Source organism: Pipistrellus kuhlii, unplaced genomic scaffold, assembly GCF_014108245.1.
Source record: "Pipistrellus kuhlii isolate mPipKuh1 unplaced genomic scaffold, mPipKuh1.p scaffold_m20_p_6, whole genome shotgun sequence".
Taxonomy (NCBI): domain Eukaryota; kingdom Metazoa; phylum Chordata; class Mammalia; order Chiroptera; family Vespertilionidae; genus Pipistrellus; species Pipistrellus kuhlii.
In genome coordinates, this window is record NW_023425562.1 from 73,057,495 (window position 1) to 73,083,032 (window position 25,538).

General features: G+C 48.3%; 2 protein-coding genes across 2 annotated transcripts; one reads left to right on the forward strand and one right to left on the reverse strand.

Annotated features, from left to right (window-relative positions):
* Nucleotides 1–940: 940 nt before the first annotated feature.
* On the forward strand, nt 941–4,055 carry LOC118708248 (cystatin-9-like). Its single transcript, XM_036419412.1, has 3 exons — nt 941–1,153; nt 2,837–2,950; nt 3,779–4,055. Exons 1-3 carry the CDS (start codon nt 941–943, stop codon nt 3,866–3,868), a joined length of 417 nt encoding a protein of 138 aa, XP_036275305.1. The 3' UTR covers nt 3,869–4,055.
* A 12,464-nt stretch (nt 4,056–16,519) lies between these two features.
* LOC118707892 (cystatin-C) lies at nt 16,520–21,079 on the reverse strand. Its single transcript, XM_036418734.2, has 3 exons — nt 20,746–21,079; nt 17,642–17,755; nt 16,520–16,838 (listed from the first exon to the last, which is right to left on the reverse strand). The coding sequence occupies exons 1-3, from the start codon at nt 20,992–20,994 to the stop codon at nt 16,755–16,757; spliced, it is 447 nt and encodes a 148-aa protein (XP_036274627.1). The 5' UTR covers nt 20,995–21,079; the 3' UTR covers nt 16,520–16,754.
* Between the last annotated feature and the right edge of the window lie 4,459 nt (nt 21,080–25,538).

A 25,538-nucleotide genomic window follows, 5' to 3' on the forward strand; every position in this document is an offset into this window, starting at 1 on the left:
TATGACCAGCTGTGTTCAACCGAAGGTACTTGGTACTGAATATGTGCATTGTTCCTGTTCATGAGTCCCTGTCTCTGTCCCTGTCCCTTGGCATTTGGGAATCTTAGGATACCACTGTCTCTGCCCAGACCTCTACATCCTGTCTACATCAGGTTCGAGGAGTGCTGACTAGCTTCAACTGACTCTCACATCTCTTTGGCATGAGGTTGGTGTGTCAGTACGTCAGACGCAAAGCAACAAGAAAAACAGTGTCCAGCCTTCATCCCAAGGCTCCATCCACCCCTCCCCGATGGCCACAATTCAGGCTGGCAATTCTCAGGCAAGTGTTGGTGCCCTTTCCCAGGTAACTTGTTGAAATTTTACTTGTTGAAATGTTACTCTTATTGTCCATGGCACTCCCCTGTCACAAGAAAACCCAGAGCTGAACAACGTTATGTGAGTGTGTGTGAGGTTGCCTTCTTTCACCCATGAAGCTGGCTCTGGGAAACCCATTCGTTTTGACTCTGCCCTTTCTTGTCTTGCTGACCTTCACTCCACTGCTGTGTCAGAAAATTACCTTCCATTTCTATATCTTGCACTTGTGCTCTCATTACAGCCTCTGGTTCTGGAGCAAACAAGTGAAGTCTTCCTTCCCCACTGAGGCACTGAGAGAGTCCTATGGCTGAGATTCAGCTACAGGGGACCTCATCTCCTATCACTGATCCTTTCCAAGCCACCCTGCCATGGCCTTGCTCCTTTGTCCTGGAAAGGAGACAATGTTAACTGGACAGAGGAGGCAGAGTCACATGTGGGAGGGGACAGGGCATAGCAGCAGAGAGGAGGCTCAAAGGAAGGATATGTCCTGGGGTAGATTAATTGGACCACTGCCCAGGGAAGCTTGGTGGAGTCTGAGCCAGAAGAACTATAGGTGGCTGGTTGCCTGACCTCTGAGGTGCCTGCAATGGAGATGAGCTCTGCCTGGGTCATGTTCCTGCTTCTCGCAGGTTCCCAGGTCCTAGTGACTCACAGCTGGAGTATTATCGATGAAGGACCAGGCATGGAAAGTTATTTCCTGGCTACTGTGGAGTATGCCTTACACATATTCAATGTGAAGAGCAAGGACACGAATGCCTACAAGCTGGTGAGCATCCTGAACTCCCAGAGTGAGAAGAAGGTAGGTGACTGCATCTTCCTGCCCTGCTAGCCTTCACTTGTAAGTCAGGGTAACAGGTAGGGGACCTACCAAAGGATCCCGTATGCCATTTGAAGTTTATAAAATAACATATACAAACTATTCATTTTCAGATTTTATAAAAGCATGGAAATTTAAAAAATTAGATCAATGTCTACTCACATAAAGATTTTCCTCAATCTTTATGTCATCGGTTAGTGAAAAATGACATCAAAATATAGTCTATGAGGGGAGAAAGATAAAGATGTCTAGTCAGGAAGAGACAGACACACAGAGAAAATGCTTAAAAAGTTAGGGTGAGGAAAGAATTCAAGGAAATAAAGTAAAACAGGGCTTCTGCTGTGGCTTCCATGAGCTCTGGGCTCCCTGCGGTGGCATCCACCTCTGTGGGTTGATGTTATTTTACACTCTTCCCCAGACCGTGGTTTTTAATCCTTAAAGGTTCTCATTGCAGTGGACTCTCTTTCCAAATGCAACCAGCAATGCCATTTTCATTTGGGCTGCAGACATGAACAATGAAAACACTCTCCCAAAGGAGCACTTCTGGCTCTGCGTGTGAGTGTGTGTGAGTGTGTGAATGTGTGTGGGAGTGTGAGTATGTGTGTGAGAGTGTATGTGTGTGAGTTTGTGAGTGTGAGAGTGTGTGTGAGTGTGTGAGTGTGTGAATGTGTGTGTGTGTGAGTATGTGTGTGAGAGTGTATGTGTGTGAGTTTGTGAGTGTGAGAGTGTGTGAGTGTGTGAATGTGTGTGTGTGTGAGTATGTGTGTGAGAGTGTATGTGTGTGAGTTTGTGAGTGTGAGAGTGTGTGTGAGTGTGTGAGTGTGTGTGAGAGTGTATGTGTGTGAGTTTGTGAGTGTGTGTGTGTGTGTGTGTGTGTGTGTCTGGGACATTACTCTCTCACCCTCTGGACCTCTGCACTGAGAGTCCACATGAGGGGCAAAGGGTCCCCATCCTCCACTAACCTTAACCCTCTGTGACACTGCTTCAGGCACCCTGGGCTTTATCAGGCTGGACCTCTGTGGGGATTTTTATACCCAGAGTCACAGACTGAGCTTGGATGCTGGGGATAATGGAGTGGATGCCATGGGGGAATATGGAATAAAATGAGTAGAATGGAGTGGAGAAGAGTACAGAACATGTCACAATGCACTTTGTAATAGAAGTTGTTTCTTGAAGCCATTGTCTGGTGTGTGTGTGTGGGGTGGTTTCACTAGCATTGTCTGGCATTTTTCTGATGTTGGGCAGGTGAAGGGTGTGACAATGGGGCTATAGATGAGTCTCCCACTCCAGGGTTGAGATGATCAAGCAAACTCTTGCCAGGCCAACACCCTCCCAGCCCCTTGTCACCTGTCTCTGGGAATGCTGTGGAAGCTAGAAGCATTGAAAAGAAAGGTGGGACCTCACTTGGCATTTGCAAATGTGAGGCTGCAGTGTATGATATTAATAGTGTGTGACCAGCTTGCTTTTACCCTGGAGGCTCCACTGATCTATGTATCTCTTTGTCCAGAACATCCCAAGTGTAGTTTTAACACAAGTGTGCTGATCCAGACCCAGAGGGAAGCCCCAAACAGAGTAGAGTTTGGGCCTGTTCCTACACTCCATGTGTCTCCACTAGCAACTACTTAATGGGACCATGAGGACTGTTTCCCCTTTCATGTACCACAGCTAGAGACCATGATGGCTTTCTCCATGGAGCTGAAGCTTCGCAGAACCAGGTGTGGGAAATTTGATGAAGACATTGACAACTGCCCCTTTGAAGAAAACCCAGAGCTGAACAACGTAAGACACACATGAACCTCCTTCAGGTTCCATCGCTATGAACCTGCATGGGGTGTTGTGGGGGGTGGAGCAGAGGACATACCATTCCTAGGGACACAAGAGGAAAGGGGCTACTGGCCCTACTACAGCCACTGCTTCTGCTAAAGATGGAGCCCAGCCTCTCAGGTCAGCCTCAGGGTCCACTAGCAGGACCCTGGCCATTTTGAGATCCCGACTGTCCACTCTCCCCATTCAGCTGTCTGAACCTCGGGCCATACCAGTGACAGATTGCTCCTGCTCCTACGGTCTGAGTTTCTTGATTCTGGCCAGAGGATGTCCTCTTCCCGCTCTGCAGCCACTGCCCTTTCCTGCTTTCAGGAGGAGGAACATGTCAGGAGTGGCGAACATCACCGTTGACTGAGTGGCCAGTCCTCAAGTTCCCCTGTCACTGAGCAGAGCTGATGGGGTTTGGGTGAGAGGAGCCCACTGTCCTATGTCCCATGCTCTGCCCCAGGCTCAGCTGAGCTGAAGTTCCTGCCTGGGGGTGAGGTGGGGAGGAGAAGTGAAAGTGAACCCCTACTGTAGGACAAGCCCACCTCAGATCAGGGTTATTTGAGGTAAGGCCACTGGGAAGGAGCATGTGTTGCTGTATTAGAGGCAGGGGCCACTCTGGGACAGCCCAGGGGTTCTTCTGGGGAGAGCAGAGTGGCACAGGAGACCCTGGGGTTAGGAGACTTAGACTGAGACCTTGCAGATGCAAGTATGGGATGGATGCTGTCTTTAGGGCTTGGAGTCACAGCTTCCCCAGGCTTCGTCACCCACAATTCATTCCTGTGCTTATTCCTTCAGACCTTCATCTGCTTCTTCACCATCAGCATCGAGCCCTGGAGAACAGTGTTTCAACTCCTAAATAAGACCTGCCAGGAGGGGACCTACTAAGTGATATCACGCTCCAGCCCAGCCTCTCTACCCCCCTTCTCTGTAGGAGGCCCTTCTGTGGCTGAGCAGCTCTGAATCCACTCTGTTCTCTGCCTTGCAGATATCTGGAGCCTCACTCATGGGCCTGGTGGAAATTCCTCAGTGTCCATTTTCTTTCATGTAGAGTAGTCCATTAAACATCAGCATTTCAAAAGGCACTGTGTGTCATGGTTCCTGACTGAGGGGGATGGGCATTGCTGGGCAGCGTAGTGGCCCAAGGAGGTGGGTTGTCCCTCCCCTTGCACATCCTAAGCCAGGTCCAGGTGGCACAAGTAAGGCGCCTCTGAGCTGCTAGCTCAGGGCTCATGAGGGATAACCATGTCCCCTGGGGGGCAATGACCATGACCAAAGTAGGGAACCCTGGTCTGAAGGATGGCTGCAGACAGGGCCTCAGGCCCCTCAGGGCACATGTGGCCTCTGTTCAGGGGGACTCGCTCACACACATTTCCTGGTCCAAGACAACTGGGACAATGTAGGAGAGGACTCTAGCTTCCACTCAAAGAGCAAGCAAGGCCAGCGGCAGTGGCAGCTCTAAGACCCTTTCGGAGATGTATGTTCTCAGGGTCCGCAGGATGTCTGTCCTCTTCCCGCTCTGCAGCCACTGCCCTTTCCTGCCTTAGGGAGGAGGAACATGTCAGAAATGGCCAACATCACCGTTGACTGAGTGGCCATTTGTAAATGGCCACCTTTGCACCAGGAGACTGCATTTTACAAATTCCTCGGGAACCCAGGGCCAGTTAAAGACTGAGAAGCACTAACGGTTGTGCCAGGTGCTATTGGGATTCCGGCCAAAATGCCTAGAACAGGATTTGGCAAATTTTTTCCATGCAGAGGCAGAGTCACTATTGGGCTTTTGTGGGCATGTAGTTTTCTCTACTCTCTAATGTCATCTTGTGTCTGGAAAGCACCATGGGCAATGAGAACACAAGCAAGGTGGTCTTCTTCCAAAAGGAATTTATTTGTATAAACAGGCAAGGGGTGGGTTGGGTTCAGGGCCAGTACCCTGATACTAGATGCCCACCCCCTCCCACCTCTGCAGCTGGGAGGTCCAGGAGCAGCACACTGGGAACAGGATTGGATCTAGAACTGAAAGCATTTGTAGCAATACAATTGTAGGTTATGTGATAATAAGAAAAATAATTCAATGTAAAGCTCTAATACCTAGAAACCTGCACCCAAACAACATGTAGAGCTGGAACAGCCAACAGAATCATTGGTGCTGTTACAGGTCAAACCGACAATTCCACAATCATGTTTGAAGCATTTTACACATCTATCAGGGATGATATCATGAAGAATAACCTTACCTATGACCCTGCCTTCCTCCCTCCAATGCAGTTAACATTGTCTCCTGTCCAGGACAGAGGAACAAGGCCCTGGCAGGGTAGGTTGGGAAGGATCAGCAACAGGAGAAGAGGTCCCCTGTAGCTGAATCCCAGCCATGGGACTCCCTCAGTCAGGGCCTCTGTGGAGAAGGAAGACTTCACTTGAATGTCCCAGAACCAGAGGCTGAAATGAGGACCCAAGTGCAAGAGGTAGAAATGGAAGGGGATCCCCAGACACAGTAACAGAGTGAAGGTCAGCAAGATAAGGATGAGCAGAACCAAAAAGGGTGGGTTTCCAGGGCCAGTTGGTGGTGATAAGAGGCAACCTGCCTAGCGATGAATATATATTTACTATAGGCCCAATGCACAAAGATTTGTGTAAGAATGGGCCTTCCTTCCCCTGGCTGCTGGCACTGCCTTCACTCTGGCTAGAGCTGCCTTTCTGCCTTCCCACACTGCCCAGAGGCCCAGAGGGCAAGTGTCCTGCCCTATCCCCAGCAGCTTGGCACCTGCATATGCAAATTAACCCACCATCTTTGTTGGGTTAATTTGCATACTCACTCCTGATTGGCTGGTGAGTGTCATGAAGGTATGGTTAATTAGCATGTTACTCTTTTATTAAGTAGATTAGAAATGTACAGAAGGGGCACATTGAGGTTTTTATGGGCCCCAGTGTTTCCTTGTCCCACTGGTTCCTCAGATCCCCTATGGCTTCTGAAACAGACTTGACTCACTGGCTCCTGGGCTGTGGCCTCACTAGGGATATTGGAGGTTGAAGCTGAGCTCAGTGCCTCACTCTTTGCACTACTTCTCAGCTTGTGGATGTGCTTCCATGAACTAAGCTGAGGGCCTGGCTGGATGAGCAAACGCCCTCTCTCCAGAGGGGTTTACAGGAGGCGGTCCTGATATGCACTGCACCTGTGATTTTCTTTGTAGGAATTTATTTCTAGGCTAGACAAAGTGAGAGAGAAACAGAAGAGTGAACCAAATGAGCTCCAGGGATCCCTGAGCTGTATACAGTAGGTGACCATTGGTGCCCTCTGGTGGCCACAGTTGTAACAGCTAAGCGAGCACAATTTGCTGTGTGCAGTTTCTGGGGAAGGGGCATTCAAGGCCTAAAGCTGGAATGCAGTTCTTGGACGACTAAGTAACACACTCTTTACAAACAAACTTCAGCTCTGTGTCATGAATAAGGCCTCCAGCATTTGTGTGCAGCTGCTTGTGAACTTCAAAGGGTACCTTAAGTTCTAAGGTTACCAGACATCCCGCTTTTGGCTGGACAGCCCCAATTTTTAACAATTTGTCCAGCGTCCCGCAGTGTTTTAAAAATGTTACAATACTATTTTTGCGTTCCATGAAAATTTTTGTTGCTCCATATAGACCAAATTTTTAATCAAGAACCCTCCCTCCCGCCGAGACCGGTTTGGCTCAATGGATAGAGCGTCGGCTTGGGGACTGAAAGGTCCCGGGTTCGATTCCAGTCAAGGGCATGTACCTTGGTTGCGGGCATATCCCCAGTAGGGGGTGTGCAAGAGGCAGCTGATCGATGACTCTCTCTCTCATCGATGTTTCTATCTCTCTCCCTTCCTCTCTGTACAAAATCAATAAAATATGTTTAAAAATAAATAAATTAAAAAAAAATAAAATCCACTAAGATAACACTTTAAAAAAAAAAAAAAAAAAAAACCCTCCCTCCCACCCCGAGGTCAATGGTTCCCGCTTTACCAATGTTAAAATCTGGTCACCTTAACCATAACCCCTGAAGGCCGGTGGACGCCCAGATCCCTGCCCTCGTCTCTAACCCAGGATTCTGACACAGTAGGTCTGGGAAGGCCTGGAGGGCTTGCTTCTTAACCAGAAACCAGCAGGTAGTGATATTCTTGGTTTCTGGATCCACTTTGAGTGGCGCAGTTACAGTGAGTCCCTGGGCTTGGATGCAGCCAATCACATGGCAAAGTCACTCACCTGTAAGGGCATGGGGTGGGTGCTTGAGTAGGGTTTCTGGGGCCAAACTGGATCCAGAAAAGAGTCAAAACCTCATGCCTGGTGATAAAGAAAAATTGCTTACAGACCCCAGGCATCAGCTTGCGAGTATGCTTCCATGTGCTAAGCCTGAGGGCCTCGCTGGATGAGTAAATGCTATGGAAGGAGAGAAGGCTGCTTTGACCCTGACAGCCCATCTTCCTCAGAGAAGTCCCCAGAGCTGATGCCCTTCCCCACCAGAGGGAGCTCTTAAATCTGTCTCAGCCATTCCACCCTCAGGTTTTCCACAAATCAGGAGAGCCTGCTGCCTGCTCTCAGCTATGCTTCCCCAGAGAGCAGGTCTTCCTGTTCCCTACCAGGCAAGCATATCTGTCTATCCTCCATGCGTCTTTGTGATTTTCTTTTCAGACAAGGTTCCAGGTTCACTGTCCCATTGTCTCCCACCAGAAAATAACTCAGTCCTGTAGGAATGATAGCTTTGGTATTGTGGGAGTGCTGTGCAAAGAGTACCCACAGTAAGAACAGTTGAGGGATTGCCCCTGAAACTGTTAGAATCATATGAGTGTGACTTCAGCAATCACATGAGAGTGATTCAAATGACCACAGCCTTGGCAAGCAGGTCAGATTTTCCAATCAATTTCACCAACCTCAGCATTTCAAGTTCTATTGTGTGACTTGCAGGTAGTGCAGACACTATCGATGGAGATACAGGTTTGCTTCAGCCCCAAAGGAATGTGTTTGATAAACTCAAGGAAAGGAGGCTGCAGCAGAAATATGACATACTAGACATTGTACCAAAGGCAGCTTGGGTTGCAGACATTCTGATGAGAAATGTCTTCTTAGATGGAACTTATCAATCTCAGGAAGAGAGAATGGACAACACTTGTTTCAACAGCAGATGAGTTTGGAAGACTAGAGTTATTGAGGTATATTTTTTCATGAGATATCCCTAGGGCAAAATAGGGTGGACTATATAAAAATAGGAAATGAGTGGGTCTTGAAAACAAGGAAAAAGCAAAAGAAAGAGCGACACTCAATCTGGCAAACAATACATGCCCTATCATGTTTAGGAAATGTTAAGATCCAACTTAAAAGGCAGCCCTAACTGGTTTGGCTCAGTGGATAGAGCGTCGTCTTGCAGACTGAAAAGTCCCAGGTTCGATTCCAGTCAAGGGCATGTACCTTGGTTGCGGGCACATCCCCAGTAGGGGGTGTGCAGTAGGCAGCTGATCGATGTTTCTAACTCTCTATCTCTCTCCCTTTCTCTCTGTAAAAAATCAATAAAATATAGTTTAAAAAAAAAAAGACAGGTGAATGGGAGTGGGATGGGACGGGGGGACGGGAGGAGGGGCAATGATAAGATATGTACACATATAATACCTTAATTTTAAAAAATGAGAAAAAAAGGTGAAATAAACAATTTACTGATCCTTACTAAATGGTAAGGGGGAGAGTGATAAATTCTGATTTAATTGTGACCAACTGACTATTCCTGAAATGAAAGCAGTGGATCTCAAACTTTAGCGTGCATCAGAATCACTTGAGTTAGTCACATTGCTATGAAGCCAATGATTGCAAAACCTAGCAGCTTCAAACAATACACATTTAATATTTCACCATTTCTGTTTGTCAGGAATCCAAGCACAGATTAATTGGGTGCCTCTGCTCAAGGTCTCTGTAAAGTTCCAGTTCAGCTGTTGGCCGAGCTGCATGCTCAATGAAGGCTTGACTGGAACTGGTTGTGGGAGAGTGCTTGCAAGCTCCCGCATGTGGTTGTTGGCAAGTCTTGGTTCCTGTCATCTGAGTCTCTTCATAGGCTGCCTCCAGGTCCTTACACCACAGCAGCTAGTGGTCTTAGAGCCAGAGAGCCAGGGAGTGACTAAGATGGAAGCCGCAGTCTTTATAGACTAGTTGTTAGCAGTGACATCGTATCCCTTCTACTGTTGTCTTTTCATTATAAACTAGTCATGAAGTCCAGGCTATACTCAGAGGGTGGGGATTACACAAGGGCACGCATACCAGGGGATGGAGATCATGAGGACCATTCAGGAAGCGGCCTACCACAGCTCATTAGCACACAGATTGTGGGATTCTACCCCAGAGTTTCTGATTTAGCAGGGCTGGGGTGAGGCCTGAGAATTTGCATGTCTAATACATTCCTTGCTGCTGTTCTTGCTTCTGCTGGCCCAAGAACTGCACTTTGAGAATTGTTGCTTTAACAACACTATACCTAATCACAGAGAAGTAGACTATAGGACACAAAACAAGGTAGACAAGAAGTCCATAGCTGTCCCTGGGAAAGAAAAGGATCAATAACTAGTGGGTGCACCTAAACCAAATTCACAAGAGTCTAAATTAGGAAAAGAAAGGGAAACTTAAAATTTTACCTTCCACTCTCTCTCTTAAGATGTTTAAAAATTACTTTTAGCCGAAACCAGTTTGGCTCAGTGGATAGAGCGTCAGCCTGCAGACTGAAAGGTCCCATGTTCCATTCTGGTCAAGGGCACATCCTTGGTTGCGGCACATGCCTGGTAATGGGTGTGCAGGAGGCAGCTGATCGATGTTTCTCTCTCATTGATGTTTCTAACTATTGCTCTGCAAAAAAAATCAATAAAAAATATTTTTAAAAAAATTACTTTTAGAAAGAGAGGAAGAGAGAAGGAGAGGGAGAGGGAGAGAAACATTGATGTGAGAGCAAAATATTGATTGGCTACCTCCTGCATGCCAGAGGTTGAGCCTGCAACCTGGGCATGTGCCCTGAACCAGGAATTGAACTGGCAACCTTTTGGTGTATGGGATGATGCCCAAACAACTGAGCCACATTGGCCAGGGCTACCTTCTGCTCCTGACCAGACAATATAGAACAAAGTCAGGAAAATTGACTCCAATAAGAATTATTTTACCCTTTGCTAGTGCGGATGAAAAAATAGGGCCATATACTAAACTATGACAAGTTAAAGGGAGGTCAGCTTGGCAGGCACTACAAACTCGGACACTGAAAGTAACCACATAGAATGTTTAAACATAAAATTTCCGGACTAAAAGCAGGTTGTGGCAGGCAGTCACATCCGAGCCTGTAGCTTCTTTGCCAAGGTAAACCTTAAGTGAGCCTATTGTCTTTTTTAAAAAAAAAATCTAAGATAATATACCTTTGAAATGTCAGAGCAGTCTCCTTTCCTAGATCCCTCAGGCACAACTGCTGCACCAGAGCACTGAGACCACAGACCCCTCATTTTTATGTTGCCCCCCCCAGTACCATCTCTATGTGCTGTAATGTTGTTATTAATTATCCTTAGCCTAACAATGTAAAAAGTATGTGTCTCTCCATTTCACTTTTTATCTAATCCAGAGTTTCCCCTGCTTTGTTTTCTCCCATCCTTTTAATCCATCAACAGATTCCATGTAACTTTCCTTAATTTTCTCCTTTGATTTTACTATATACAATAAGCTGTAAAACTGCCATTATCCAGAGCATTTTCTCAATCCACTGAGATGTTGCTTCCCAGCAATTGTCATCAGGTAGGCCCAAATCAACTCATAAAAATCCTCTACAGGTTTGGACATTTCATACATTAACACTGGCTTCTGAAAGCTCCAGAGCGAATGGGACGTAAAGCAGAGAGGTTAGCCCTGGTATCTAACAAAGTTTGGCAAGGTTTTCCATTACTTTTGTGGATTAAAAAAAAAAAGGATTCTATGGAAAGTTACCTCACAGCATGGAGATCTGATGATAAATTCTTAACTGTACAGGCAGGCAGGTCATGTTGGGTAGTCATGCCCCAGGCATACAACTTCTTTAGTAAAAGAGTATTTTGCCTAGAGATATCCTTTGTTTCTGTGCATCTAGGTGAACATGCCTTTGAAATGCCATTTATTTATTTATTTATTTATTCCCTCAGATTCACGAGTGGGGTCCCTCAGCCTGGCCTGCACCCTCTCATAATCTGGGTCCCCTCTGGGGGATGCCAGACTGCCAGTTTTGGCCCGATCTGGCAGTCCAACATCCATCTGAGGAATGTAGCAGTGCCGAAGCTGCAGGGGACTGGGGAGGAGGAGCCCCAATCAGGGCCAGGCTCAGCTCTGCTGCTGCTCATCCCACCCCATTGGGTTTGCCACCTCTGTTGCCACTGCCACTGCCACTGCCACTGCAGCTTGGTAGCACTGATGTGGAGGAGGGAGAGGCTCCAGCCGCATCTGCACTTGTCAGCCATGAACCCGGCTTCTGGCATGTGTGTGTGCTGTATGAGTGCCCGGACCACCAGGGGACAGCTCCTGCATTGAGCATCTGCTCCCTGGTGGTCAGTGCACATCATAGCAACCAGTCATTCTGGTCATTCAGTCTAACAGTGGCTGAGGTTTTTTATATGTACACTAATTAAAGAGAAACATGCAAATTAACTATCACTCCGCTACACCCACCAGCCAATCAGGAGCAAGTATGCAAATTAACCCAACTAAGATGGCAGCTGTCATGGAGCTGGAGTGAGCGGGAGGTTTGGGTTACCCCAGTGAAGGAGGAAGCCAAGCTTCTCACCTGCCCTGGCCAAAGCTGGCCTCTGCTCAAGGCTACTAAGTTTCAATTATAGAAGATAAATAAATCCCAGATACCTGCTTCCAGCTGGCCCTGGCCTCCACTCAAGAAGGCACTGAAAAAAAAGCAAGCAAAAAAAAAAAAAAAGCCCTGTACCCAGGCTTGCCACACCCCCATGAGGTGAGGGTCCCCCTTGGGGGGTTTGGCCAGCCTGCAAACAGCCCTCAGCCCCTCACAGGCTGGCTACACCCCCATAGCCAGGTCCCTGTAAACGGGAGGTTGAATATCCCCTGAGGATCCCAGATCAGAGAGTGTGCAGGCTGGGCTGAGGGACACACCCCTGACCCCCCTCAAATCTCGTACACCGGACCTCTAGAATATAGATTGTGGAACAAGAGGTTTCAACTTGTGTTAAAGGAATTTCAGGCAGCAACAAGCATGCAAGGTAAGAGGTCAGCGCACACACAGTCCTATAGCTGACACTGGCTCATATGATCCACTCAGCCACTGCCCCCTTGGTTAAGACTTTCCTCTTAGCTGATTCACTGGACATGCCTCTCAAGCTCCCCAAGTCTTCCTCTCGGAGAAAAGAAAATGTAAGCATTCTAATATGTTCAACTCATTTGAGCATTTCTGTCCTAGGCGCCTCTTTATTTTAGACACTCTGAAGAGTAACCACTCTGGAGAGAGTACATAATCTTGTTAACTACTTTGCAATTCAATCCATGCCTTGCTTATTTCCACCTTTCTGTAAACTCCCTTACACCCCACCCTTAATTCCAAATTCATAAAATAAACTTCAAGCTGCCATTCTGGGAAGCATCTAAGTCTGTGGAGATCTTGCTTTCGGGCTTATTCTTTTGTTTGCCTCAAATGAATTTTTATAAAAAAAATGATTTATAGATTTTGACCTTTTTCACATTGACATTTGCTTGGGGTAGTCAGCAGAATTCCAAATAAACCCAACCAGAATCACCCTGCATAAATAAGTGAAACAACAAATCTCTCTCTCCTTCTCCTTCCCTCCTTCTCTCTCTCTCCCACCTGTTAGGGTCACCAAAGGAGGAACGTCTGAGGACAAAAGGGGTAAAGAATTATGAAATGTATTAGGTCATCTGGATACCAGCTGGGCTGAGCCCCCAAATGGTGCCAGCCCCCAAAGAGGAGAGTCATAGCTTTTTAAAGGACTCTAGGGGGCCTTTTTCTGGGCGGAGAATCCCCTGGGCAGGTCCGGATTCTGGGAAACTCAGGAGGGGAGAGATAATGGTCTTAGCAAGTGGAATGTGGTCTAAGCAAGTGGAATGTCCCTTGTGAAGTGGCCTAAAGATCAGTTCCCAGGGGAGGGGGTATCGATTCCATTATTTGATCAAACCTAATACCTTCCTTTCTCTCTCAGTAAGGTCAATAATTAAAAAAAAAAATCTTTATAGTAGTGGCCCTTAATAGTCTGAGCCATATGTACACAGATAATAATTTAATAATAAAAAAAAAAAGGAAAAAAAAATAGTCTGAGCCATGCCTGTTTGTTAGGCAGAGGTCAGCCAGTGACATTGCACTTTTAACAGTGGTCTAATGCCTCCAAGGTCCAGAGGGCAGGACCTGCACATTCTAAAGGTGACCTCTTGGAGAGTTATAATACTTTGAAACAGTCAAGAAATGTCATGGGACAATCAGCTCTGAGAAATGAACGGGGAGTTCAGTTTCTGCTCCTCTCTATCAGGTAGGACTCATAAGAGCACAAGAGCCAGAAAAACCACCCAGCAGACCTGAAGAGAGGGCATGACAGGCTCACATAACTACCCTGTTTCGCCGAAAATAAGACAGTGTCTTATATTAATTTTTTCTCCCAAAGTTGCGGTAGGTCTTATTTTCAGGGGATGTCTTATCTTTCCATGTGCTAGTCTTATTTTCGGAGGATGCCTTATTTTCGGGGAAACACAGTAAGAGGTCCGGAAGGCAGGCGCTGCTCAGTGCCGGGACTCAGGTGATGTCAATGACTTGCTGTTGTGTTTTGTTTTGTTTTGTTTTTGTGTGTATGTGTGTGTCTCTTGACTCAGTTATTGTGCCCCCTGCAATCTGGCTTTATTCTCAAACAACTTCTGTAGACTGCCTGTCTTCTATTCAAACCCAGCTAGAGAGAGCCTGCTTTTTAAGTAGCTTATACAAAATCCCACATTAAGCCTCAGGAGCCCCCGGGTCCCCCACCCCCATGTGGCTGGCCTTGGGTGATGTGACATCTTTAATACAATCACCAAGGCTTGGGGTGATGGGCTGTCCTGACTGGCTTAGCCAAGGTCACCTTCTCCAAGCCACGGTTCCAAAGGTAAAGTCACCTCCCTGAAAACAGGTGGAATGAGAGGAAACGAGGGGCCGTCGCCCCATGAATTATTATCTCGTTTTTATCATAAGAAGGCGGGCACTCTCTGATTTGTGAGTCAGCACCAACCTCGGGGATTTTCCCGTGGTGTTACCTCCACCTGGACAATGGGATGTGAGAAACACACAGGGCCAGGAGCTGGCATTCCTCAGCACCATTCCTGGGCTGGTGGCCATTCAGGACAGGCAGGTATCTCCCTCAATCTGTTCCTCGGGGCCTGGATTTGGCAGGCACTTGGGTAAAAGGAAAACATGTTGCTATTCATGATGAAAGGACTTCACTCAGAGGGTTTACTAGGGAGCCCTTTATTTTCTGAGCACCTTGATGGGTGTGATTAAGTCTGGAAAGAACTGAGCTGCTCTGCCCCACAGAGGGAGGGTTTGGACCAGCTGAGGGATCCTAGGGAAGGGGTCTCCAGGAAAGGGATAGGGTGGACAAATGAAAAATGCCAAGGAAAGAGAGAAAGAAGGTCAGTGACTCCGTGAGGTGAAGGTCAAAGGGCAACGACCTCTAGGAGTGAGGTCTAGAGCATTTCAAGGAAAGGGTTGAACCTGTCAAGGTTATTGTTCCACAGAAATCTCTTAGGCCACCTGAAATCTCCACAAAAATTCAGTGACCTAACGAAGGCTTTGGTGGAAGGATATTTTTCATGTGGTTTTGTTTGTTTGCTTTTCATTTACTGGGAATCAAGGAGGGGGCTAGTTACATGCCTAGATCCCTGGAACCAAAGCATGTCTAGATGCAGGTGTGACTTTGAGAGAGAACCCTGCACCGGCTACAAATGATAGATGTTTCAGGAGTAATAGGACTTTTAGAGGAAATCTAATTGAGTTACAGTTCTGCGGTTCCTTTGGGAATCAGTTGGATATCAAAATCCCAGTGCCTAGGTCCCAGCCCTGACCAATTAAGTCAGAATTTCTCAGAGTGCAAGCAGGCATCAGCATTTTTTAAAGCTTCTCCGGTGATGTCATAGGCAGCCATGCCTGAGATTTGGGGATTCCAGCTGACTGTTGTTGTTGTTGTTGTTGTTGTTGTTAATCCTCACCTAAGGATATTTTTTTAAAATGTTTTTATTGATTTTAGAGAAAGAGAGGGGAAGAGAAGATACAAACAACGATCGGCTGCCTCCTGCAAGCCTCCTATTGGTGGGGATTGAGCCCGCAACTCAGGCACGTGCCCTGCCCAGGAAATGAACCCGTGATCTCTTGGGCTCATGGGTCAATGCTCAATTTCTGAGCCACACCAGGTGGGCATCTGAGGATATTTTTTTCTACTGATTTTTTACAGAGGGTAGAAGGAAGACAGCGGGAGGGAAGGGAGAAAAAGAGAAAGACATCAATATGAGAGAGACACATTGATAGTTGCCTCCCACAAACGTCTGACTGAGGCAGGAAATCAAACCTGCAACCCAAGTACATGCTCTTGACCAGGAATGGCACCTGCGACTTTGCAGTACACATGGTGATGATCCAACCACTGAGCATACCAGCCAGGGCTCTGCCTGACATCTGAATGACCCTGACTGTGTCTGACCCTGGGCTACAGAAACCTCTGTATCATCTGACACCGTGGCCTTCCACCCCCTACCCCAGACCCAATTCTAAGGGCGAGAGAACAGAAGGACTGCTTAGAAGTCTTCTCCTTGTTCAGCTACCATTTCATGAACTGATTCTCTGTTTTACGTGTGCTTAGCCACACAGCAGAGTATAATGAAGAGAAGCAGGTGAATTACCTATTCTTTAGTCCAGTGGTCGGCAAACTGCAGCTCGCGAGCCACATGTGGCTCTTTGGTTCCTTGAGTGTGGCTCTTCCACAAAATACCATGCCCTGGGAGAGTCTTATTTTGAAGTGGCATTAGACGTTTAACAAATTTGGCTCTCAAAAGAAATTTCAATTGTTGTACTGTTGATATTTGGCTCTGTTGACTAATGAGTTTGCCGACCACTGCCTTGTCCCCTAGGGAACCTCAGCCAACACATCAGCCCCTGGGGTCTGATCAGCTCAGCACATCTGGTGGAAGGAAACCTATGGCTCTGCAGAGCCCTGCTAAGGAGGCCCTGGCCTATGGGCTCCGTCTGACTCCTCCCTTCTGTCCAGCCCTGCTCACAGTCCGGCTTCTTTTCAACCACAGCAACCAAGTCTCCAGAGCCAGCAGCACAGGTCCCTTCCTCTTTTATAGGTGATGAGGAGCCACCACAGCCGAAAGCCTTGGTTCCCAGCCCCTCCGTGACTCAGTCACCCGAACTGGGCAGCACATTCCCTGAACATGCCCGCTATGGCCGACTGTGTCAGCCCTCTCCTCTCGTCTGCCCTCCAGAGCCAGCGGGACAGGAGCTCCTGGCAAAGTAACCGTAAGCCCTCAGGCACATCCCCGAGACAGTGAGCAATGCAAGGAGTAGCTGATGTCACGTTTTATTGCGTAAAGGGGAAGCAGAACGTGCACCCGGCACAGGTGCATCTAGAAAGCACTCTACAGAAAGAAGCAAGTGAGAGCCGCTTTGCTGGTCACACACAAGGCTCAGGAAGCTTCTCCGTTTGTCTCCTGAGGCCAGCACACTGAGGGGGACCCACCAGGGAGGGGGGGCGTGCAAGCGAGAGGCAGGCTGCATGGCCTGGCCTGGCACATCTCCTCTATGCGTTCTTGCAGCTGGACTTCACCAAGGAGGTCTTGCCCAGCCAGGGGACGGTGTATATCTGGAAAGAGCAGAGTGCTTCCTGCAAAAGGGAGACAAGAGAGCCGGTCAGTTAGGGTTTCAGTGAAAAAGGAAATGGCCCAGCACGAGGTCTCCGAAGGGCAGGTGAGGAGCCGTGGCTGCTTGCTGGACCTCTCGGCCCCCCACCCTGCAGAGCCCCGGATAACGATGCAGGACTCAGCAGGGGCCTCCTGGTGACCCCTCCCGTTACTCCAAGTCCAGGAGATCTTCACTCCCCTGTCCCTGCAGGAATCCACACTGGTGTACCCCCGGCATGGTCCTTTAAGGAGCAGCCCAGCAAAGCCAAGCAGCCCCAGTGGGTTCAGGGTATGAGCCAGGTCCCCTCCACCTCCAGTGGGCTAGCACTATGACCGGAAACTCCCCTGAAAGAGTCAGAGTGTTTGGGGAGGTGACAAGCAGATGGAGGTCTCCCCAGCGGCTGAGACATCCCAAGAACCAGTCAAGCCCAGGGGAGAGTATGGTGTTCAGTGAGCAGGGCAGCATGGATGGGCTTCTCCGGAAAGGGCTCCCAGTTCCCTCTAATCTGTTCCAGTGGCTCAGGCTGGGATTAAAGGGCCCTATCTCCACCCTGCTGCTTCCTTCCGTCAGCAGGCAACAATCCCCCAAAGCATGTGGTGTTCAAAGGTCCCAGCTCAACTGCCCTTATCGATTCAAATGAGGGACCTGTACACACAAACTGACACCCTTTCCCCACACACCCCGGCCCCTGCACACCCCTTCCAGGCCACAGCACCCACCCATGACACATGCCCAGGGCGCCCTGTGCCCTGTGTGCATGGCCCCTGGCCCACATCAAGTACATACCTTCTTCAGGTTCGGCTGCTCATGGAAGGGACAGGCGGCCAAGTTGGGCTGGGACTTGGTACATGTGGTTCGACCAATCTTCACATCCAAGAAGTAGTTCATCCCAGCCACGACCTGTGCCCGGAAAGGGAAGGATTGGTTTTCATCACCTGCCCACGTCACCCAGGCAGGCACCTTCCCGTTAGCGCGCACTGCACCAGCATCCAGGGGCTGCCAGAGCCAACGCCCAGGAGGCGCCCAGCCACTTCCTGACGGCTGCCCAAACCCGTGTGCCCCAGGCCCTCCTTGTAACTTGTTTACGGAGCAGCTCTGACAAGGTGAGTCACACAGCCTGGCAGAAGAGAGGCAGGAAAACCGAAGGTGGAGCCAGACATTACCTTTCTGCCAGAAGCTAGAGGTGCAGCTCTGGGGAACCAGCCAGGGTATCAGCAGATCCACTGAGCCAGCGCCAGGGACCAGGGCAGGGGCTAAGGCAAAATGACAGCTCTGCTGGTGGCTGCTTCTGCCTCAGGAAGACTCTCTTGGTAATGGCCTTACAGTTACAGTCCAGTTGGTAACTGCCCATCGAGACTCTCATTCCATGGAACCAGGTTACTCGTGCCCCACTGAGCAGATGTTTTACACACACACACAGGCACGCACACCTGAGGCCAATAACAGATGCCTTTGGGATGTCTGCCTTTCAAGCTATTTGTGAGGGGAACTCTTCTAATGTGTGCCACACACCTCACACCTTGTGTCTTTCACATGTGAGATGACAGATGTGAAACCTGTGCTCACACAGGCCACCCAGACACTCCTCGTGAGAATTCGGAGAACCTCGAGACGAGGGGACCGGACCAGGCTCTGGACTCTGCCTAGGATGTCAAGCAAGTCCCTCTGCTGTCATTTTCTTTCTTTCTTTCTTTCTTTCTTTCTTTCTTTCTTTCTTTCTTTCTTTCTTTCTTTCTTTCTTTCTTTCTTTCTTTCTTTCTTTCTCTCTCTCTCTCTCCCTTCCTTCCTTCCTTCCTTCCTTCCTTCCTTCCTTCCTTCCTTCCTTCCTTCCTTCCTTTCTTTCTTTCCTTTTCTTTCTTTCTTTTTTTTTTTTAATTATCTTTATTGTTGAAAGTAATACAGTTGTGCCCTTGGTGTCAGTTTTCCACATGGGCTGATGAGCTGTGACACCAAGCCAGGGTCACAGTGGAGAGGAGCTGTGCCTGGCAGGGACCCGGTGAGCAAGGAGTGCCTGTCCCCTCCCAAGGGGGCAGTGCCAGCCAGCGGCTGCCGGAGAAATGGGTCCCATCCTGATCCATCGTCTGACATTTCAAGAGGAGGTGAGAACAGGCTCTAAACACTGGCATGCAGCAGGCACCGCACTCTGCTGCTGTGTGGCTACGTTCTGCTCTTCCATGGTCTAAATGCCAGCCTTCCTCCAAGGACAAGCTCCAGGCTCAGCAGCCCCTCCGGAAGTGCCCTCCATTCCCTTTCTGGACTCTGATGGCTGCTCTCCCTAGCTGGCCAGACCCTCAGGGCCGGCTGGCAGAGGCAGGGTCAGGTGGTCCTCTCTACCTCCGGCTGCTGGTGGTGAGTACCCATCGAAGGGTGGGGAATGAGACTTCAAAACCCAGAGCCTCCTCCGGAGCTCTGACCTCTGGAGGGAAAAACACTCCAGTGGCCTTTCCTCCAGGGTCTCTCAGCAGGTCTGGAATCTCATGCAAGACCCTCTGCCATAGCATCCGCCTGGATGCCACAGACTCATCCTGGACTTCTCTGTTTGCTGGGTCCCTCAAGGTGACCAGGGGAGCAGGGAGGGCCCCTCCTCAGTGCCTGAGGCCCCAAATACCATCGCACAGAGGGGATGGGAAGGTTGGTTTAGTGGCACCTGTTGAGAGGAGACTCAGAGAACATCCCTCTTTTGCATGACCCAAATCTTATACCAAGGAAACCTCAGGGCAGCACAAACTGAGTGCCAGTCCGCACATTTAGGCTGGACCCTTCGCAAATGCCAAGGTGAAGAGGCAGACAGACAGGCTGCTCCAGGGTAAAGGGGGCTGCAGTGCGTGAACCGGGAGCGTCCTTGGCTATAAAGGCCCCCAGTGGAACTATCATGGACATCCGGTAAGTCTATGCATTAGGTCACTATTTTAGTGTTGAAACCTGCTGTTCAAAATGTGATTATTTTTACTGAAACTGGTTTGGCTCAGTGGTAGAGTGTAGGTCTGTGGACTGAAAGGTCCCGGGTTCGATTCTGGTCAAGGGCATGTACCTTGATTGTGGGCACATCCCCAGTAGGGGTTGTGCAAGAGGCAGCTGGTCGATGTTTCTCTCTCATCGATGTTTCTAGCTCTGTATCTCTCTCCCTTCCTCTCTGTAAAAAAAATCAATAAAATATATATTTTTTAAAATGTGATTATTTTTTTTTAAAATGCCTCTTTTTAGGAAATATATTCTCTCCCAAATGGTTCAGAGAAATAAATGCATATATGTACTCCCCCCCCACACACACACACGTGGGGAAGGAGGTAGGTGGATAAAGCAAACAGGGCAACATTTTTTACTAATCTGGGGGAAGAATCTACAGGATCCTATGTTCTATTGTTGCACGTTCTCTGTAAGTCTGAAATTACGTAAACATGAAAAGCTAAGAGGAATAAAGTGTTGTGTGTGTGTGTGTTTTAAAAAAAAACAAAACACACCACTCAATGGCAGAGCCGGGAGGGCAGCCTGTGGTCATTAAGTTGCCAACTCACTCTGACCCCCCAGTCTCAGGGTCCGGTAGGGAGATAAGTGGGCTGGATAGCAAGCCCTGTCCTTGCTGGGCGGGTGCTTGAAAACATAAGCGAAGGCCTGGCACGGACCCAGAGTGCCTGTGACCCTCTGCCAGTCCTGGTGAATAAACCTGTGATGGTCTGTCACATGCAAGACCAGAGAACCTCCGGGACTTAGAAGCACTGGAGGGTGACAGTGTCTCGGGTAGGGCACTTGGGGCGGGGCTGATCGCGTCACAAGGGCCACGCCCCCCGGGGCGCAGGCACCTCCTCCCCATCCTCTCGCCCTGGCCCCGGGCCCAAACCCCGGCCCCCTACCTCGATCCCCAGCCCCCAGTCCCCGGCCCCCGGACGCACCTGCTTGCGAGCGCGCACCACCTGCATGGCGCGGCTGTGGTAGGCGTCGTTGCTCGCCTTGTTGTACTCGCTCAGGGCGAAGCTGAGCGCCTGCTGCACGCCCTCCTCGTTCACGTCCGCCTCCGCCAGGCCGCCCACCAGGCGCGGCCTCCCGGCGTTGGCGTTGGCGCCGGCCGCGGAGCTCGCGGTCAGGGCCAGGGCCAGGGCCAGGGCGAGCAGGAACAGCGGGGCGCGCGAGAGCCCGGCCATGGTCGCCTCCAGGGAACAGAACGCTAGAGCGGGGAGAGGAGTGTGCAGGGTGCGATCTGGATGCCGCGAGCCCCACCCGCCCGCAGAGGCTTTTATGCCTCCGTCCGTCCCATCGCCCCGCCCCCGGCTCCTCCTTTTCCGCCCCGTCACATCTCCACCCCCTTTCTGCAGGCCAGCCCCTCCCTGGACCTGCTCCCTTTCAGTCCTCGGGTTCTGCTTCTCCAACCGGCTCCCTTCGCCCTCTGTTTGTCATCACCACCTCCAGCCTTAATAACCCTTCCCCCTCCTCCCTGCTCCTCCGCCCCCTTGAGCTCCACCCCTCGGTCCAGTCCCGGCTTAGCCCCCGAAGCCTGTCTGGGTTCCTCCCCCACCCATTTCAGTCCCTTCCTACCCTCCCAGGCCTCCTCTGGTGTGCTCTGAAGCTCAGCGCATTCTGGCCACCCTTCTCCGGGCCTGAACTAGCTGGTAACCCCTGAATTCTAATGGATTCTTTTTAAAAGGTTAAAATACGTGTCTTGGTCTCTGAGCAATGGGTCGAATTCCAGGGATGCCAGAGCAAGGTTACGATTTCAAAGGCTGGGGAAGATGCCAGCTGCGCCTGGTACTGGGGAGTGTCTTTGCCAAACATAAGTGAAGTACTTAACCTCTGATTGGTAAAAAGTTCGGGTTCTCTTTTGCACAACTCATGCATTTATTCAACAAACCTTTCTCGGGCTTCTCCCAGGCCGGGAGGTCTAGGGTTTGTATGTAACAGGTGGCTAGTGGGCGAGTGAGCCTTGGACTTGACATTGCAGGGGGGCTGCCCTATAGAGATGTAACCGAGTCCACGTGTAGCTTTCTATTTTCTAGTAGACACATCAAAGAATGTGAAAAGATACAGGTGGCGGTAAGTTTAAGAATATGTATGTTTGATATGTTAACTGGAAAAAAAATCTAGTGAGAAGTACGATTTAAAAGAGCAGCTATTCCAGAGGCACTGTTTTAGGCAGAAACTCATAGGGTTTCTATTAGGAGGTGAAGGCAAGGGCTATTTATCATAAAGGGAAGGGGACAATTACTTGAAAAGAAGGAAGACATTTCTATGGGTGTTAATAAACTAAGGAAGGAATTTCTTCAGATGCGGATAAGCTAACGTAGTGACATGTGTCTTAAAGAATGTAGCTGATTTTTAGTTCTGTAGTTACGACCTCTGCTTCCCTGTTTTGACTCTGAGAAAGAAAATGTCTGCCAAGGACTTCTTGTGGCTGACTGGGCCCAAGTATGAAACCGGAGTCTGGCAGCTGTTGTGGCAGAGGCCTCTAAATGCACACTGCCCACCAGCGAAAAGCCACAGGCTGAGCGGTCAGCCTGTGCACGCTGCTCCTGCATCATGAGGCAACCTTGGTAAGAGAGTTCATAGGACTGAAATTCAACCAGCAGAGCTGAGACTTTCCTGTGCAATTTGAGATTAGGGAGTGCTCTCTGGGCCAATCAAATTGTGATGAGTTGGAGTCCTCAGTTGCATAGCAGGGGGCAAATCAGGGGCCAGGGGTGAGCATCATTATATGAGCCAGCTTCACCTTTGTGCTGGAAGAGCATGCTTTCAGTTTCCTTGCAAGGCTGTATCCCAGGCTGAGCTCTAAAACCAGAACCTTAACACTGAGGGCACCCCACCTGGGCCACCTCTTCAAAGTTGTTTCAAAATCCTGCTAGTCTCACCAGGAAGGGGGTCAAGGAGAGAGACAAAGAAGACCCAAATAAAATCAGAAATGAAAGGAGAGATAACAACTGATGCCAGAGATATAAAGAAGATTGTGAAGAAATGTTATGAGCAACTATATGCCAACAAGTTAAACAATCTGGATGAAATGGATTAATTCCTAGAAACATATAATCTTGCAAAACTGATTCAGGAAGAATCAGAAAATCTGAATAGATAGATTAAAACTAATGAAATGTAAGCAGTAATCAGACAAAAACCCTCCCGAACAGCACAAGTCCTGGGCCAGATAGCTTCACAGGTGAACGTTAACAAACACTCAAAGAAGAACTGACCCCTGGCCTTCTCAAATTATTCCAAAAGTTTCCAAAAGGAGGGACGACTTCCAAGCTCTTTTTAGAAGATCAGCATTACCCTAATTCTAAAACCAGATGAAGATGAAGACACTACAGAGAAAGAAAATTATAAGCCAATATCCCTGATGAGCAGAGATACTAAAATTCTCAACAAAATATTAGCAAACTGGGTCTAGTAATACATTAAAGAGATCATACACTATGATCAAATGCAATTACTCCAGAGACACAAGGTTGGCACAATATCCGAAAATCAATGAACTTGATACTCCACATAAACGAAATGAAGGATAAAAACCACATGACTATATCAATAGATACAGAAAAAGCATTTTGATAAAATCTAGCACCCATTTATGATTAAAAAAAAAAAACATTCAGCAAAGTGGGAATAGAGGAATCATCTCAACAGAATAAAGACCTTATATGACAATCCCACAGCCGACATGATACTCAATGGCCAAAAACTACAAGCCATTCCCCTTAAGATCAGGAACAAGGCAGGGACATCCACTTTCATAGCTCCTATTCAACATATAACAGGAAGTCCTAGCCCCCGCATTCAGATGAGAAGAAGATATTCAAATAGAAAGGAAGAAGTAAACTGTCATTATTTGCAGATGACATGAAACTGTATACAGCAAACCATAAAGATTCTACCAAAAATTACTAGAATAAATGAATTCAGTGAAGTAGCAGGATAGAAAATTAATATCCAGAAGTCAGTTGCATTTTTATGCACCAAAAATGAGCTATCAGAAAGGGAAACTAGGAAAACAGTCTCTTTCACAATTGCTTAAAAATATAACCTAGAATAATTTTTTTTCAATTAGCAATAATGGTGTCTCCATTGGTTATGAAACTGCACAAAGCTGACCTAGAAATAATTTAACCAAGGATGTAAAAGACCTCTACTCAGAAAATTATAAGACACTGAAGAAAGACACTGAGGAAGATACAAATAAATGGAAGGACGTACTGTGTTTATGGATAGGAAAAATTAACATCACTAAAATGTCCATACTACTCAAAGTGATTCAATGCAATTCCTATCACAATACCAATAGCATATTTCACAGAACTAGAACAAATATTCCAAAAATTTACATCTTTGAGATGACAGACATCTAAGCTGAAACCTAAAGGACAAAAAAAGTTCCAGGCACTGAGACCAACCAGTGCAAGGTCCTAAGATGAGGTAGCGAGAAGGAATTGGAGGCTGTCTAAGCAGGCCAAGGATATGATCCAGAACCTCAGCTCAGCAGGTGTGTGGACAATAAACTGTGGGTGGGCTCATGGGAAGAAGATGCAGGGAGACCCCTTCCAGGATGGTGCAGGGGCAGGTGGGAAGGCGACAGTGAAGAAAGCAGGCAACTGGGAGAACGAGTGTCAATGCACAGCTGCTGCTCTTGCTTCTCCCCTGGGGCGCCATGTTACTGATTCTGTTTATGTTTTTTGTCCACAGCTTGGAAGACTTGATGTCTGAGATCACATTGAATGAGGTATCTAAAACCCCTCAGGTTTTGTGTTCAGATGAGAAATTTTAGCATACAACAGTATCCCAACTCCATAAGGTCTGGAACATTCCCACTATCCCAGAAAGTTGCCTAGTGCCTCTGCAGTCAGTCCCAGCCCACCCCTGGCTCCTGGCAATGCACACATCCCGTCCTTGTAGACTTGAGCTTGTGCCTCTTCTTGCACTTCCCATAAAGGGAATCATGGGGTGTTAGTGCATGTGCGTTCGTCTGGCTTCTTTCACTCAGCAGCATATTTGAGCTGTTTCATGTTGTTGTTGAGACAGGCTGAGCCTGTCTCAGGTGGATGGAATGCTCTTCGGTTGTTTTTAAGCCTCTCCTGGATAAGTTGAAAGTTTCTTTTCAGGCACTCCCAAAGAGCCCAGCTCTGTGCCTGCGCCAGTGGATACCAGCCCATAGAAAGAACTAGAAAAGCAAAGAGCCCTGCCTGGCACCTACGTGAGGAACCCAGCCCTCTGTAAGTCAGACCAGGCAGCTGTTCAGGGAGCCCCCTTCTTCATCAGTGGGTGCTCCCTTGATGCGTCAAGCTCCCTCCCTTTTACTTCTTCCTCCACCTTGTTTTCAGAAAACCTCTTCTTTTGAATGTTTTGCCTCTCTTAATTTTTTCTTTAAAAACATATATTTTTTTTATTGACATTGTGCTAACCTAATTGTTGCTTCTTTTTCTCTCCAGAAATGGCTGGGACATGGTTAGGACATAGGCTCTGAAGTCCCTTGCACACATTTTTCCTCCTCCTCCCCCTTCCCACTGTCCAACTCAGGGAGACATGGATATGCTTCTCTGCCATGTGCTAACATGGGTAAACAGGGCTCTGGCAGAGATTGATGTTAGGTTATTATAAAAACAGTGATACTCAATGGAAAGTCTGTGTACTGCAGCCTATTAAGTGATCTGTTTTGCAAAAAGAGTTTTTGGAAGTTTTTTATTTTTATTTTCCCAGCATCCACCAAGTT